Source organism: Heteronotia binoei, chromosome 17, assembly GCF_032191835.1.
Source record: "Heteronotia binoei isolate CCM8104 ecotype False Entrance Well chromosome 17, APGP_CSIRO_Hbin_v1, whole genome shotgun sequence".
NCBI lineage: Eukaryota > Metazoa > Chordata > Lepidosauria > Squamata > Gekkonidae > Heteronotia > Heteronotia binoei.
In genome coordinates this window covers 39130230-39147392 of record NC_083239.1, presented here as the reverse complement: position 1 = coordinate 39147392, position 17163 = coordinate 39130230, and the positions used below count along the sequence as shown (strand labels likewise).

The following is a 17163-nucleotide window of genomic DNA, read 5'->3' as shown; positions in this document are numbered from 1 at the left end:
TTCAAAAACCACCACACATTTCTGACACTTCATGACCACATCCAGACCTGGACCCCGAGGTAGTTCAGAATTACTGTCAGACTCTGTTCATTGATACTATTGCTGGATGCTGATTACTAACCAGATGGATTAACTCACATATATGCTCATTAACCTGTGTTCGTAGACTAGGAGAGGGGGGCCAAGTAGGGAATAGCCAAAGAGTAGCTTCCCAGGGACATCAAAGGTTGTTAGGCATTCTTTGAAGTGGAGAATGCCCAGCAGATTCTCACCTCCTCCCTAGAGGCAGCAAGGGCATTGCCGCTGGGAAATGTAACCACCAACTGTAGAAGATAAGGGGGAGCCGTGTGAAAAGTCTCACATGCAAAAGCAGCCTTTGTTTTGGGAATTGGGGGGTAGTTGTAATTGCTTTGATGTAGAATGTTAAATACCAATGTCCTGATCTGCTTGCCATCAGTTCCAATGCCTATCATGCTGAAGTAACTTTGGAGTATACAATAAATGCAACTTTGTTTCAAATAATCAAGCTTGCTTATTTTGGGAGCTTCAATGAACCTTCGCTGCCAATTACACAAAGATAACCCCTCCATTTCCTCCCGGTTGATCTGTCATCTGCACATTTTTTCTCCCGTTCTTTCAAGCGTCCATTTAACCACATCTCCCTCGCTTAGCCCGGTTATCTTAAAAACCTCTCCATTATGCAAACTTGAAGGCAGATGAGTGCAAATTAAACCCGACAGCAGAACAGCGAGATACTCTGATTAGTGCTAACGGTGACATTGGCAGAACTTTCTGGGCTCTTCTTAGTTTTCCAAGCATCCTGCCAAAAAACATGATCAGAATACCAAAAAACTCAGCGTGAGCGAGTGAATTTTTAATGCGCAGACCCTGGGGAAATGCTAGCAGTTATCAAAGCCTTTTCTGCAAGCCAAAGGAGCTGGTTTGTATCCAAAGCAAATAAAATAAAATTTATTATAAAGCAACTCTTCCTCGCTATCCTAAGCGAAGTAAGAATTTTTGTTTTTGAAAAAGCCCAACCGATAGTGCAAGCACACAGCTGGATTCGTGACTAGACAGAGAGAGGATTTCTTTAAACACTGCGCATGCAATGATTGCCGCTCCAATCCTGGCACGATCTGGAAGAAGCCCTGAGGGTACGATGCAATTTCGTTCTACGAATTTCTCAATCAAGCCCTTCACCAACTGTTGCGGGGAAAGCTATATGTCTGGCTGAGCTATTCTTAAACATTAGGAACTTACTGTCTCCAAGAGCTGAGTGGTGGAGTAAGAGGAGCTATTAAAATGACAATGATAAGCTGGAGGAACGAGAAGATGAGTGTCTTCAATTACATGAAAGTTGAGGAATTTAAGAGCGAGGGATCTCTATTGCTCTTCAGCAGACAAGAACGAACTGCCTCAACCTAGAATACTTTGGGCCAACCTGGATGCCTCAGGCTAGACCTATTTTGGACGCAAAGCAGTCAAGTCCTAGTTAGTACTTGAAGCAAAAACTGCCAAGTCCTCCAGCGTCAATACACAGAGGCAGGAGGCAATGGCAAACTACCTTTGTCTGTCTCTGCCCTGACCTGATTAGTCCAGGCCAGCCCCGCAGCCAGAAATTTTGGGGTGGGGGCTCAACGGGTAAAATTGGGGGCAGGGGGCTCGGCTCCTCCTTCCAGTGGCCAGCCTCCTGGCCCCAGCTCTCTCTTTACATAGAGCGGCCTGGTCCAGGCTAGCCCAATTTTGCCACTCTGCAACCTAACGAGGGTCAGCCCTGGTTAGCACTTGGACGAGAGACTACCAAGTAAGTCCAGCTCATGATGCAGGGGCAGGCAACGGCAGATCCCTCTCGGTTCATCTCATGCCTTGAAAACCTTAGCGGGTTGATGACCTGTCTGCCACTGGATACAACTTTCCGCTACCGCAGAAGGCGGTTGGGACCACCCACTGGGAAGGTCTCTGGAACGAGCGCTTTTGAAGTGACTGAGCACTGTGGTGATCTAGGCAGCCCTCGTGCCTGGCAGAACGCATCCCGCTGCTCCTCATTCCCCTGCCCTACCCTGAAGCCCCTTCTAGTTTGGTGTAGTTAAGTCTTATCTGGGAGAACAGGATTCGATTCCCCGCTCCTTCATTTTCACCTGCTGGAATGGCCTTGGGTTGGCCATACCTCTCACAGTTTGTCCTTGAAAGGGCAGTGTCTCTGAGAACTCTCTCAGCCCCATCCACCTCACAGAGTGTCTGTTGGGGGGGGGGGAGGAGGAAGGTAAAGGAGATTGTGACCGCTCTGAGATTCAGAACTTCAGTGGGATGTAAATCCAGTATCTTCTTCCATCATTCTCCTTCCTCTCCTCCATTGTACCCTCGCAACAACCTTGTGACACAGACTGGGGCAAAAGTACACCACTGGCCCAAGGCTACCCAGCAAGCTTCCTCAGTAGGCAAAGGGATTCGAACCCAGGTCTCCCGGCTCTCAGTCTGCCGCTCCACCCCAATGGCTTATCACCTCAATGTCCCGACTGCCCCACATACACGATGAGCAGGACGCCAAATAATGGTTGAGCATTTTATTAATCGTAGAGAGGAAAAACAAAAATGGGTGTATATACACGCACACACACAAAAAATCCAACAAATGTAAAATGACGTGCCGCTAACAGAGGTCTGATGGGGGTGGTGTGTGTCAGGAGGTGTGTGGTTACAACGCAGCCTCTTGCCCGGTGTGAGAACCCTGGAGGCGGAGGCAGCAAACTTGAACGGAGGGAGCGGAGAACCGGGGCAAAAAAAAAGGGGAGGCGGAGGGGGAGAAGGTGGGGAGGAGAGGAGTAGTCAAATTAATTGTTTACAGTCACATGATAAAAACGGGGCATCCTTGCAACATACAACTGCTGGGACAATCACCATGCAGCGCTGAATCCCCCTCATATTCCCAGCGACTGAAGATGCCCTTATAATAAAGAACCAATTCTGTGCCCCCTTTGTTAGAAGAAGGGCGAAGCTGGAACCCTCGGCTAAACCAAATATGAACACCTGCTCACTTCTCCCGGAGACCACCCGTCCCATATCTCCAAGGCTTCTTGCACCCTCTACCCAAGTTTGGGTTCTCTTCACTGATTCAAACCGCAGCCTCTTCTCTTTACAAAGGGGAGCGCGGCCGCGAACGCTGCGGGACTGACCGGAGGGGGGAACGCGAGAGGCTTCACATTGCGAGATGCGTGAACGGCGGGACGGACGTGACGTTAAGAGAGTTTAGTTGATAAGAGATAAAATTAACTATTGGGGAGGGGGGGGTGGATGGACCCTGCCACGTTTGATTCCAATTGGCGCTTTGCTAGCTAACAGAACTGCATGCTATCGGCTCCTTTTCTGTGCCCTCTCTCCAATCAACTGGTGTTCAGACACTGAATGCAGAAACGAGCGGCGGGGGGGGGGGGGGGGTCTTTTTGAATAGGAGGCACAGGAAGGAGACACAGAAGCACTCCGCTTTTCATCTGAGCTCTGACCGCCAGGGAAAAGGCCTGGACTGGTATCTCATGCGCCGCTATGTACCGAGCCGTGGCGACGTCTCATGCAAACTGCAGTTGATAAGCCGGAGGCCTGAGGAGCGGGGTTTTGCTCCTATCACGTAAAGAAGGAGCTTGTGTTTAATCACGCCGAGCGTGGCCTCTCAGGGTCGCTCTGCCCATCAGGGCGTAGGGAAAGGTGTCATTTGCTGTCATCCTGATAAGGAAACAAACAAACAAAAAGAAATCCTGAACCTGTCTAGATGGGGAAACTTGAACCTGTCGAGATGGGGAACAGGGTAGAGATTATATCAGCTGCCCGGGAAAGTCAGAGACAAGGGAACTAAGAGCAAAAGAGGGAGATGGGCTGGGGCGAGCTGCTGGGCAATACCACTGTGCAGATCTGGTGGGGGGGGGGGGGGAAGGAGGAGAGGAGAGTTGGTCATACACATGCAGGGAAGACGTGTGGGAGAGGGGGTCGGTCCAACGGCGTCCAAGTTGAAGAGACAGCAGCAGCAGCAGCTCCCAGAGCTCAAGCCAGTGACAGCACTGTAGAGGATGACAATAAAGGTGGTGGGGGGGATAAAAGGAAAAGTCAGATTTCACAAGCAGCTCGTCAGCCTCCTCAAACCATCTTTCGGGCAGACTGGGGATTTTCCCTTGAACCGAAAAGATCCCTGCACACATTGCTGCTCAAGTGTAATCTAAACATCTGAAGAAACCGATGTTGACTCAGAGGAAGTTGACTCCAGCCTGCCAAAGAAGATGCTTCCTTAAAGCTGCTGACCATCATAAGGTACCCTTAAGACCGGGGGAGGGGGGGGGCATACTTGCTTAACATAGGAGCAACAGAGAATAAATGCCAGATATTTGAGAGCTGCAAGACATGAATGTCAGACGTGGAAGGAAGGAAGAAGACTGAAGACTGCAGATTTATACCCCGGCCCTTCTCTCTGAATCAGACTCAGAGCGGCTTACAATCTCCTATATCTTCTCCCCCAACAACAGACACCCTGTGAGGTGGATGGGGCTGAGAGAGCTCTCACAGCAGCTGCCCTTTCGAGGACAACTCCTGTGAGAGCAATGGCTAACAGAAGGCTATTCCAGCGGCTGTAAGCGGGGGAGGGAGGGAGGGAGGGAGGGAGGGAGGAAGGAAGGAAGGAAGGAAGGAAGGAAGGAAGGAAGGAAGGAAGGAAGGAAGGAAGGAAGGAAGGAAGGAAGGAAGGAAGGAAGGAAGGAAGGAAGGAAGGAAGGAAGGAAGGAAGGAAGGAAGGAAGGAAGGAAGGAAGGAAGGAAGCCTTCGAGAGCCACACAATATGTGTGAAAGAGCCACCTGCGGCTCCTGAGTTACAGTTTGGCCACCCCTGCTCAAGACTTCCTTTTTGCTGCAACAGACTAACAAGGATAACCCACTGGAAACTGGAAACAGACAGGCCTGGCATTTAGACAGCCATGAGAACGAAGGGCCGCTTTAGTCTTGCAGTCTTCATCTGCGGGTAGTCACGGTAGGTGGCTTGCGTGCACAAATGAGTCATCGCCAGATCAAGCAGCAAGAACTTCCCGACCGCCTCAAACAGAAGCTATTTCGGCGGAGCGTGTTCAGACCTTGTGCTGCAAGATCATCACGTTATGTACGAGCATCTATAAACCGGCTTGACAAGTGACCTCAAGTGCTAGAGCAGGGGGGTGGGGCCACCTGTCCCAAATTAAAGCGTCCGTCGCTGCCACAACTCAGAGCAAGAGATTGACAAAGAGCTGGTACAGAAAGGTCCGTTTTCATAATTGGAAAAAAATATATATACCCATTCATCACTACCAATAACGGACGAATGAATTCATCTATGCGGTTTCTGCAGCCAAAACACTGATCGTTGCAAGTCTGCTATTAGGAAGTGGTGCACGTCAGATCCCATAATAATATACAAAGGACGACCCAGAACCAATTTTTGAAAGAACTGGCATCAGCTTCTGCATGGTTCCCAATGTGGATTAGTCGCACCTGTTCACCCATTCTAAAGCATTTCTGGGCAACTTTTCAGTCCCATGAAAGTATGTTGCTTCCATTCAGTTTGGTGCAGTGGTTAAGTGGGTGTACTCTTATCTGGGAGAACCAGGTATGATTCACCATTCCTCCACTTGCAGCTGCTGGAATGGCCTTGGGTCAGCCATGGCTATTGGAGAGCTGTCCTTGAAAGGGCAGCTTCTGTGAGACCACCCCACCTACCTCACGGGGTGTCTGTCATAGGGGGGAAGGTAAAGGAGATTGTGACCACTCAAGACTCTGAGATTCAGAGTACAGGGCAGGATATAAATCTACTATCATCTTACACAAGACCTGGAGTTGCCAGCGTGCCATTAGAAAAGTCCCAGGGATTAAATTCTCCAGTAAGATGAAGAAGACATGGGATTTATATCCCGCCCTCCACTGAATTTCAGAGTCTCAGAGCGGCTCACAATCTCCTTTATCTTCCTCCCCAACAACAGACACTCTGTGAGGTGGGTGGGGCTGAGAGGACTCTCACAGCAGCTGCCCTTTCAAGGACAACCTCTGCCAGAGCTATGGCTGACTCAAGGCCATTCCAGCAGCTGCAAGTGGAGGAGTGGGGAATCAAGCCCGGTTCTCCCAGATAAGAGTCCGCACACTTAACCACTACACCAAACTGCCAGTCACTCCAGTACCAGCACTGATGCCAGAAGCTTAGGACCCCGCTTCTTCCACCAAGCTCTTTTTGGGGAGCCTTCAGCTAACGCTCTGCTGGTCTCACAGCTTCTTCCCCTTGGGGGGGTGGTGGGGTCTGTGCCCAATCAAAGCCAGGTAAAAGAGGGAAGGAGGGACAGACCGGGCTTTGGAGAATGCAAGGAGGGAAAGGCGTTCCCAACTCACCAGACAGTGCCTCCTGGGCAAAGTACTTGACATCCACATCGGGGTCCTGCGTTAGTTTCTCCAGCACTGGCTTCACTTCGTTCTGAAGGGTGCTGCGAGGGGGGGAAAGAGAGGGAAGGGTTGAGCAGGAGAAGGCCCAGCCAGCTTTCCATGGTTCTCCCCGAAGGCATCAAGTGCCGCCCCCTTTCTTCCCCTCCTAGCAACTGCAGCCCATCGCCAAAACCAAAAAGATTTCGGGCTGCCATTATACAAGCAACCCCAGCTCAACTCAATCCAGCAAGTCCCCCGATACCTGTTGTCCAAGATTGGTCCTATTTTCTGCAGAGACTTGGCCACGTTGAAGCGGACGTTTGCCACGGCGTCGCCCGCCATCCGCAACACAGTGGGGAGCATGTGCTTGGTGGTGATCTCTTGACCACACACTTCTGACAGCACCTGGAGGGGAGAGGGAGGGTTGCGCTTTTTACAAGCTCCACGCAATCTGGAGTCGAGGAGGCCTCTGGCTCTTAGAAGCTTCCTTCGACACGATTTCTCCCCCGGTCCTTGTTACACAAGACCTGGAGTTGCCAGCGTGCCATTAGAAAAGTCCTAGGGATTAAATTCTCCAGTAAGATGCCTCCAGTAAGAGGCCACGCACCCGATGTAGCCAATCCTCCAAGAGCTTACAAAAAAGAGCCTTGTAAGCTCTTGGAGGATTGGCTACATCAGGGGTGCGTGGCCTAATAAGCAAAGGAGTTCCTGCTACCAAAAAAGACCTGCATCGATGAGCTAACAAGGAGAGGATAGGCAAGCCTTGCCGGAAGACTCAGGGAATAACCATTCAGGAGTGGCAAGGTGTGGATTCTCTTCAACAGGCACCTATAGAGCTTCCCCCTGAAAGGTCTTAGAAATTCCAATGCTCGTCGGGCAGCCTGAGTCACTCGCTGCTATCTCGGAAAGATGAAATCTGAATCCTGACCAGTGGAGAAGGGGGCATGGTTTGAAAGATGGGACTTCTCACTGCAGGAGGCTCTCGCTGTACTCAGCGTAACGTACAGGTCTCCTCAGACATTCCCTTCCTCTCCCTGTGCCCCACTTCTCAACTGGTCTAGATCAAGATGGGTAGCCGTGCTTCGCCGTAGCAGCAGAAAACAGCAAGGACCCAGGGGCAGCACGGATCATGACAGGATCACTGCCAGAAGAGAGAAGATCCTGCCTCTATGGAGGCTGAACAGCACCTTAAAAGGTATTTTCACATTGTTAATTTTTATCGTTTTAAAATTACAACCGTAAATGTTTTGAACTGACTGTCAGCCGCCTTGCGTTTGCTTGCGGAGAGGGCGGGATATAAGAATAAAGTAATAAATAAAATAAAGGCCAACACAATCGGTGGCAGGGGAGCAGCTTTCGTGAGCCGCTGCTCGCTTCTTCAGATACGTCACGAAGTGAGCAGTGAGGTATAGCGTTCCCTCTCAGCTTAGTGTGAGCTAGCTCAGTTTTTTAGCCTCCGGCTCACGCATTTTTGTCAGGAAGGATGGCCCCAGAGCAAACTAATTTATGCCGTTGCGGACAACTTTAATGCCAGCAGCTCACAAAGTAGAATTTTTTGCTCACAAGGCTCCACAGCTTGGAGGGAGAATCGGCAGTGACTCACAAAAGCTTACGCCCTGCCACAAACTTGGTTAGCCTTTAAGGCACTACTGGATCCTTCCTCTCTTCTATTCAGCTGGTCTAGTGGGACAAGTTTCCTTCACAATAACCGGGAGATGTTACAGCTCAAGCAAAGGAAGCCGTCCAAAATTTGGCACGTGACGCTCCCCAGAGGTTGCGGCTTGGAGAAAAGAAACACGATACGGATCCAATTCCTCTCTTATTTGTTTCAACGGTACGAGGCTGTCCTTCCAGGATGCAGAACAGACCGTTCTCACGCACAGCGCGCTTCGCTGCCCAAGCTTCCCCCTCCCCGACCACCAACTCACGTTGATGCAGAAGAGGGTGGTCATGCGGTGCAAGTAGTTGGGGTCGTTGGACATGGCCAGCACCTTGGGGATGATGGTGGCGTGGGCCCAATCCTTGCCAAACTTCTCCACGAGCTTCTTGAGGTTGCTGGTCGCGGCCTCTCGGATGGCGTAGACTAGGGGCGCAGGGGACAAACAGAGGTGAGGCGTGAGCCGGCCGCGCAGGCTAAGGTCGAGAATGTAAGGCTGTACCCGATGGGAGCTCCTAAGAAACCTTGGCCTTTTCTGCCCCTTTTAGATATCCTGACAGGTGGTGCCCAGCTCAACATGTCAGGGTGTTCCTCTTTTGAATCAGGGACCTGGCATTTAGTACTCTGCACTAGGGGTGGCCAAACTGCGGCTCAGGTGGTTCTTTCACACATGTTGTGTAGCTCTTGAAGCCCACGCAGTCCCCATGGCTGACTTTGAGAAGGCATCTGTCCCTTTAAATCGCTTCTCTAAGCCAAGCCAGGTGGCGGATTGGAAAACACATTTAAAGTTGCTTTCTTTCCACCTCCCTCTCCCCCCTTCCATTTGCCTGCCTTCCTATCTTATGGCTCTCAAACAGCGGACGTTCATCTGACCTTTATTCTATGTGGCTCTTACGTTAAGCAAGTTTGGCCACCCCTGCTCTGGACTGCTGAGAGAGCCTGACACCAACAGGAAGAGAGAGACGGTCCTGCTCAGCGCGTGTGCACAATCAGGAAAAAAACCTTGCGGCAGCCTCAACCCTGAACCTTCTTCTTCTTTACGTCCCACGCTTATCCTCTTCTCCACCAGGCCTGTAGGGGGAGCTGTACAACCCTTGTATTGAATAGAGTCTTATGGGCGCTTTCCCAAATGCTAAATAACGCACTTTCAGTGCACTTTGCAACTGGATTTTACTGAGTGAACAGGGCTGGCCCTGCCACTAGGCAAACTAGGCAATTGTCTAGGGCGCTGGCCTTCTGGGGGTGCTAAATTGGGCACCCCTATACGACTCAGTGCAGGGGGGGGGGGTTTGTCAGAAATTAGCCTTGCCTAGGGTGCCAGACAGTTTAGGGCCGGCCCTGCGTGTGAAATGGCAAAATCCACTTGCAACACAGCTGCAGAAATGGATTGAAACTGGTATGTCCACTAGTGATGATTCTTGACAAGACAAAGATGAGATATGCTGTGGGCCTGATATTGACGGCTTTTGTTCATTTTAAGAAGAAGAGGAGATTGGATTTATACCCCGCTCTTCACTACTCAAAGGAGTCTCCGAGCAGCTTACAATCTCCTTTCCCTTCCCCTCCCACAGCAGAGGTAGGCAGAGCTGAGAGAGCTCTGACAGAAACTGCTTGAGAGCTCTGCGAGAACTCGTGACTGATTCAAGGTCACATCAGCAGACGCGTGTGGAAGAGAGGGGAATCAAACCCGGCTCTCCCAGATAAGAGTCCGCACACCTAACCACTACACCAAGCTGGCAATTTGAGCACCACGACTAAGCCCTGCGAATGGGTGAGATGGTCCTGCTCAGCGCATCTCCACAACCAGGAAAAAAGTCTTGCCACAGCCTCAACCCTGAACCTTCTTCTCTACATCCCATGCGTATCCTCTTCTCCACCAGGCCTGTAGGGGGAGCTGTGCACAGTGTCACAGTGAGACCCACTGCTGCTGCCTTCCCCTGGTGGGACGAGTGTGCCCAGCGAAGTCAGGAAGGCTCCCAAGGCTACCTTTCTCTCTCAAAATGTGCAAAATGGAATTGTTCAGGAGGGCCTTCTTACAAAGGGAACTAGGAGTGAAGCAGAATGGTATCAGGTCAAGATGGGGAGCCGTGTTAGTCTGTCTGCAGCAGCAGAAGAAAGCAAGAGCCCAGTTGCACCTTAAGACTAACAACATTTGTGGCGGGGAGTGAGCTTTCAGGAATCCCTGCTCACTTCCAAGAATTCCAGCTGTACCCGAAGAAACGAGCAAGGATTCACAAAAGTTCCTACCCACCCTGCCAAAATTTTGTTGGTCTTTAAGGTATAATGGCATTATTCAGGAAAGCGCCTTTATAAAGGGAAAAGGACTGCCGTTTATCACACTATTTGCTGTAGTGTACATGATCTCGTTTCCAGATTTTTGGAATTCAATGTTTGCATCAATGCATGTCACGGCTTTCGCCATTTAGCCATGTAGGGGTTTTTTTTAAAAACACTTCTATCATTTGCTGGGGGTCTCAGACAGAAAACTGGCTCGTAAATGAATAAATCTGGTGAACGGCAACTCTTGTTTTAATATCCCCCTAAGGAAACGCTTTGGGACTGCGGCACCTTCAATCCACACAGTGCCCTGCCGCGTGAGAATTCCAAGCAGGAGAAAGAGGACGGCGGATTTCTGAGACCAGGTTTCTACCACGACAACCTATGTCAGATTCAGAACGGCTTCACTCACGGCTTTTTCTGTAGCAAGAACTCCTTTGCGTATTAGGCCTGATGGAGCCAATCCTCCAAGAGCTTACAGGGCTCTTAGTACAGGGCCTAATGTAAGCTCCAGGAGGATTGGAGGGTATGGCCTAATATGCAAAGGAGTTCCTGCTACGAAAAGGAGACCTGGCTTTGCTGCTGATTAGCAGGTTGCAGAGCCTCTGTGACTCTCATCTTTGCTGCAGGCTGGCGCTTGACTTTTCGTTGCCCTGAGTTGTGTGAGGGGACTCCCAAGAGAATATTCTTCTATGCCATGCTTGTTAGCCGCTCTTATCTAGGAAGCCTGAGTTGTTTCCTCTCACCGTTAGAAGCCCGGTGTGAGACGGCTTGGCTCATCCTAGTGTTTGGGATAGCCGGACTAATGACTTTCTGACTCGTAGCCAGCCAGGGTATAAGACAGGGGTGGCCAAACTTGCTTGACGTCAGAGCCAGGGAGAATAAATGTCAGATGTTTGAGAGCCACAAAGAAGGAGGGAAGAAAGGAGGGAAAGCAAATAGATGGGGGAAGGGAGGTAGAGGTGGAAAGAAAGCAGCAAGAAAGATTATAACTTTAAAGAAGAAAGGTTAACCGCTTGGGGCTCTTTAGCTTGGAGAAATGACGACCGAGGGGTGACATGATGGAGGTTTACAACATTATGCATGGGACAGAGAGGGCAGAGAGAAAGAAGTACTTTTCTCCCTTTCTCACAATACAAGAACTCATGGTAACTCAATAAAATTGTTGAGCAGTCAGGTTAGAACAGATAAAAGAAAGTACTTCTTCACCCAAAGAGTGATTAACACATGGAATTCACTGCCACAGGAAGTGGTGGCAGCTACAAGCATAGACGGCTTCAAGAGGAGACTGGATAAACGTATGGAGCAGAGGTCCATCAGTGGCTATTAGCTATTCTTTAAGCTTGGGAGACCAACAGTGGGAGGGCTTCTAGTGTCCTGGCCTCACTGGTGGACCTCCAGATGGTAACTGGGCTTTCTTTTTTTTTTGGGGGGGGGGGGTGGCCACTGTGCGACAGAGTGTCGGACCGGATGGGCCATTGGCCCGATCCCACATGGCTTCTCTTATGTTCTTTATGCACTTCTTGGACCACTAATTCTTAACCTGCTTTCTGCCCGGTGCCATATTTATAGTTGGTGTCTGCTTTAACTAATTTGGTTCTTTATTTTTTTTTATAGTGCATTTCAATTTGTCTCGAGTGGACATCTGGAGAAAAAGTTACATTTGGGGAAAATTTATCGTGTGCTTTGGCAGCATCCAAGCCAAACGACACAATAAACCCCGTCCTCAAATGAATAGATGCAAGTCCAAACTTGGAAACAGTCCAACTGAAATTCACAAGGTGGGTGCTCCTGAGTGTAGCTTCAATGTAGCCGCTTTCTTAAAAAGACGTCTCTCTAGATTTTGATGATGTTTCAATCCTTTCTTCAGTTTAACAGCTCAATTATTTAGGAACCCTGTTCTACATTCTCTAATCACAGCGTTAAGCTTCTCGTTTCAGTGAGCTTCTCATTTCATCGGCTCTTTTCCCCAATGTTCACACTGAAATGAGAAGCTTAATGCTGTGATTAGAGAATGCAGAACGGGGTTCCTAAATAATTGAGCCATTAAACTGAAGAAAGAATTGAAATGTCATCGAAATCTAGAGAGACGTCTTTTTAGGAATGCGGCTGTGTTGAAGCTACACGTCTCAGGAGCGCCCACCTTGTGAATTTCAGTTGGACTATTTCCAAGTTTGGACTTATATCTATTCATTTGGGGACAGGGTTTTTTTGGCCCCTTGGGGTTTCTGTTACTTTAAAAGGCCCTAGCACCGCCGGCCTCTATCATTATTGTATTGTTTATTACGTGTTGTACACAATCCTTGTAATATACTTTTGTAAACTGAAAGACGGTGTATTACTTGGTGGCTCTGACCAGTCTATGAATTACACCAAGGGCCCTTCAAGCAGCAAATGACACAATAAGGCAGATGACAGAACAACTCAGAAAAAGAACTGCCTTTAATCAGCTCGCGTACCTCGCTGGAAATGCACACAGATTTAATGCTCTCGACAACCATGGAAACAAACTAGACTCCTCGTCACAGTTATAAAACACTGCCATTTACCCGAGCTTAATTGCTTCAGTGGCTGAAAAAAGCCTATCCTCTTTTAGAGCGCAAAAATGCAGCCCCGGTGTGTGTTTTTTACTCCTGCGTTAAAAGCCCGAATGAGTCAATGCTCTCTGCTGGGTTAAAAAAGGAAAAGTTCACAGCGAAGCCACCTGACAAAGGAAGCTTTGAAACACACGTTCCAACTGCGGCGTTGCTGATTAGACATAAAGAACACGATATTTTGGGCCTGGAGCCAAAGAACCACTTTACTGCACACGCAGCCGCTGAGCTGCGGTCTCTCCTACGGGTAACTGTGCCAAACGCGTAAAAACCAAGGCATTAATTCTCTCTTGCCATCTGCTCCAGCCCAGGTTTCGGTACTCCTGTTTTCCTCTGCCTCAGAGGACTGCCGGTGAGTTACCTATCTGGAACGTTGCAAGTGGGGCTTTTTTTGGGGGGGGAGCGGGAGCTCCTTTGCATATTAGGCCACACACCCCTGATGCAGCCACAACGGATACCCTGTGAGGGAGGTGGGGCCAAGAGAGCTCTTGAGAGGACAGTTCCGAGGGAACTGTGACTGACCCAAGGTCACCCAGCTTGTAGCCTGGGGAATCAAACCCGGTTCCCCAGAGCAGAGTCCGCTGCTCTCCCTCTCGTAATCTGCCTAGATGTTCTTTCACTTAGCCATATCCCCTCCTGAGCGGCGCAACTGCCGGATTCCTGCCAGCATTGCCAGAAGCAGCACAAGCTGGGTACCCCCTCGTGTCCTCAGATCGCTTCGTCCTCGGACCTTTCAGGCCAATCTGTCCTCCAGCTCCCTGTCCTAAGAGCCCTGTAAGCTCCAAGAGGATTGGCTACATCAGGAGGTGTGTGGCCTAACAAGCAAAGGAGTTCCTGCTACCAAAAAAGCCCTGCTTGCAAATACAGCAACCTTTTTGGGGGGGGGGGAGGGGAGGGGAGAATCAGCAGTGGAGGAAACAATGTAGATTTAAGCCACGCTTTAGCAAGAGCCTTACCGTGATCCACCAGCCATGCCATGCAAAGGGAGTTCAGCTTTTCGTCAAAGAATTCCACGCCCTGGAGAGGGAACATGGGGGCAAGCTCATTGCAAACATCCAAGAGGGCCAAACGGCGACATTCCCACCCCTTGAGAGGTATAAATCTTGGCTCGAACAGGGCAGCGGAGGAGTAAACAAGTACGGCAGAAACCCCCAGGACACTGGCCGAGTAGCCAGCACCTCAGCTGCAAGTGATGCTAACACAAATGGTCGGTCATAGTTAAGTCTCATCTGTTCCAATCAGAAGCTCCGATCAGAAGCACCTCTCTGGGGTCTCGAGCGAAGTTCACTCACAGCACATGCTGCCTTATTTTTTTGTTGTTATTTTTAAGAAGAAGAAGAATTGCAGATTTATACCCCGCCCTTCTCTTTGAATCAAAGACTCAGAGCGGCTTGTATCTTCTCCCCCCCACAACAGACACCCTGTGAGGTGGGTGGGGCTGAGAGGGCTCTCACAGCAGCTGCCCTTTCAAGTTCAACTCCTATGCTAGTTATGGCTAACCCAAGGCCATTCCAGCAGGTCCAAGTGGAGGAATGGGGAATCAAACCCGGTTCTCCCAGATAAGAATCCGTGCACTTAACCACTACACCAAACTGGCTCTCTTAAGAACTGGAGATGCCGCAGACTGAACCTTGGACTTTCTGCATGAAAAGCAGATAGAAACATAGAGCTGGAAGGGACCTCAAGGGTCATCTAGTCCAACCCCTTGCGCAAGGCAAGAAATTCACAATTATACCCAGGGCTTTTTTTTGTAGCAGGGACTCTTTTGCATGTTAGGCCACATATCCCTGAAGTAGCCAATCCTCCAAGAGCTTACAGGGCTCTTAGTACAGGGCCTCCTATAAGCTCCAGGAGGATTGGCTACCTCAGGGGTGTGTGGTCTAATATGCAGAAGCTACAAAAAAAGCCCCGATTAAACCTGCCCCCCTCAGTGAGGAAGGTTAAAAACCTTCACAAGAAGAGTTGGCTTTATACTCTGCCCTTCGCTTGGGAGTCTCCTTCCCTTCCTCTCCTCACAACAGACACCCTGTGAGGTAGGTGGGGCTAAGAGGGCTCTGAGAGAACTGCTCTTGAGAGAACAGCTGACCGAACTGTGACTGACCCAAGGTCACCCAGCTGGCAGCATGCGGAGGAGTGGGAAATCAAGCCTGGTTCTCCAGAGTCTGCCACTCTCAGGATCCTTGGGCCAAATCTGGTTTGGAAAAACATTCCTTTCTGACCCCAAAGCAGCAATTGGCATTACTGTGGGCACGTAAAAAAAGGGCGGCTGAGCACTGGTGCAGCTCTCTCTTTTGCAATCTGCCTAGATGTTCCACCACAGCCCCCCTAAGCGGTGCAAATGCCGGATTCCTGCCAGCATTGCCAGAAGCAGCAGAAACTGGGTACCCCTCTTGTCCTGAGAAACGACCTCAGATCGCTTTGCCCTCGGAGCTTTTGGGCCGATCTGTCCTCCAGCTCCCCCAGCCTGGCTTTGGCTGCAGCCCAAAGAGTGCTTACCAGTTGCCCAGCCAACAGGGGCATGTACTCAATGATGGCCAGCCGCACCCGCCACTTGGCATCTTCCGCCAACTCCACGATGGCCGGCAGCAGGGACTGGGAAAGCTGCCGGATGCCGATCACTTCGTTCACGCAGTCCAGGTTAGAGATGATGTTGAGTCGGACTTCGGGGCACTGCGGGAGAGAAGGGAGGCGGCTGAAATGGGGTTTGCTCCGCTGCGACATTGCACCTCGCTTCCCCACTTTCGTTGAGCCGGTATAAAAACAGAGAATCTAAGTTCTTTCTCCCGTCCCCTGTCCTCTTCCCGAGTTGAGCCCAAGCAAGTTAGCAGCGACAGGTTTTAAAACGTAAGAGCCCTGCTGGAAAAGACCACTGGCCCGTCTAGTCCAGCTTCCTGCCTCACAGTGGCCAGCCAGTTCCTCTGGAGCGCCAATGACAGGGCAGAGGTCGAGGCCTTCCCATGATGTTGCTCCTGAGACTGACTGCCTCTGAATAAGGAGGGCTCCCACCCAAGAAGCAGTAGTTCCAGCAAGAGAAGGAGGAGGTAGAGGAGCTGATCGTGTACCCTGCTCTTTACTACCCAGTTCCTCTGGAGCACCAATGACAGGGCACAGAGGTCGAGGCGTTCCCATGATGTTGCTCCTGAGACTGACTGCCTCTGAATAAGGAGGGCTCCCACCCAAGAAGTAGTAGTTCCAGCAAGAGAAGGAGGAGGTAGAGGAGTTGATTGTGTACCCTGCTCTTTACTACCCAAAGAAGTCTTGGAGCAGCTTACAATCACCATCCTGTGAGGTAGGTGAGGCTGAGAGAGCTGCAACTGGTCCAAGGTCACCCAGCTGGCTGCATGTGGAGGAGGAGTGGGGAATCAAATCCGATTCTCCCAGATTAGAGTCCGCTGCTCTTAACCGTTACCCCACAGCTGGCTAAAACAAGCAAGGCCTACCCTGACTCCCCAGAGCTCACTAAAACAATTCTGCTTGTGTTACCCCGACCCAAACCAGCAATCAGATGGACAGAACTTGAGAGATCCCGGCAGGGGTGATCATACTTGCTTAACCTTAGATCCATATAGAATAAACATCAGTTGTTTGAGGGCCACAAAAGGAAAGGGAGGGGAGGGGAGGGAGGGAGGGGGGGAGGAGGAAGGAAGGAAGGAAGGAAGGAAGGAAGGAAGGAAGGAAGGAAGGAAGGAAGGAAGGAAGGAAGGAAGGAAGGAAGGAAGGAAGGAAGGAAGGAAGGAAGGAAGGAAGGAAGGAAGGAAGGAAGGAAGGAAGGAAGGAAGGAAGGAAGGAAGGGCGACTTTAACTGTAAATGCATCCTCAAAGCTGCCAGGTCGCTTGGAGAAGTGATCTAAAGAGAGAACTGCCTTCTCCAAGCCAGCCAATGGGGTGAGATGCTTCAAGAGCCACATGATAGGTGTGAAAAAGCCACACATGGCTTTCGAGCCAATGTTTGGCCACCCCTGGATTCAGGCAAGGAAAAATGCTACATCTCTGGAAAGAGGGTATTTGAGTAGTGCAGAAGAACTGTGGCTCCCCAGAGTGGAGGGGTGGGAAGGAGGAGGACTCACCTCATCTTTGAGCTGAGCCAAGAAGAGAGGCAGGAGGTGCTCAATCGTGTTGTCCTTGCCCAAAATGGGTGACAGCCCCATGATCACAGATGCCAGAGCGGACTTCACGTGCTGATTGGCATCCGAGACCAGTTCCTGGAGGACACAAGGAAGT

General features: G+C 50.4%; 1 protein-coding gene across 1 annotated transcript in view; it reads right to left on the bottom strand.

Moving 5' to 3' along the window:
• Positions 1–2549: 2549 nt before the first annotated feature.
• Positions 2550–17163, bottom strand: part of PPP2R1A (protein phosphatase 2 scaffold subunit Aalpha) — a 33391-nt gene continuing 18777 nt past the window's right edge. Inside the window, exons 9-15 of the mRNA XM_060258058.1 lie at positions 17010–17144; positions 15439–15612; positions 13899–13959; positions 8343–8497; positions 6677–6819; positions 6385–6476; positions 2550–4049 (exon numbers count right to left, since the gene is read on the bottom strand). Of these exons, the coding sequence (XP_060114041.1) occupies positions 4033–4049; positions 6385–6476; positions 6677–6819; positions 8343–8497; positions 13899–13959; positions 15439–15612; positions 17010–17144 (777 nt within the window). The 3' untranslated portion in view covers positions 2550–4032. The remainder of the gene's footprint in view (positions 4050–6384; positions 6477–6676; positions 6820–8342; positions 8498–13898; positions 13960–15438; positions 15613–17009; positions 17145–17163) is intronic.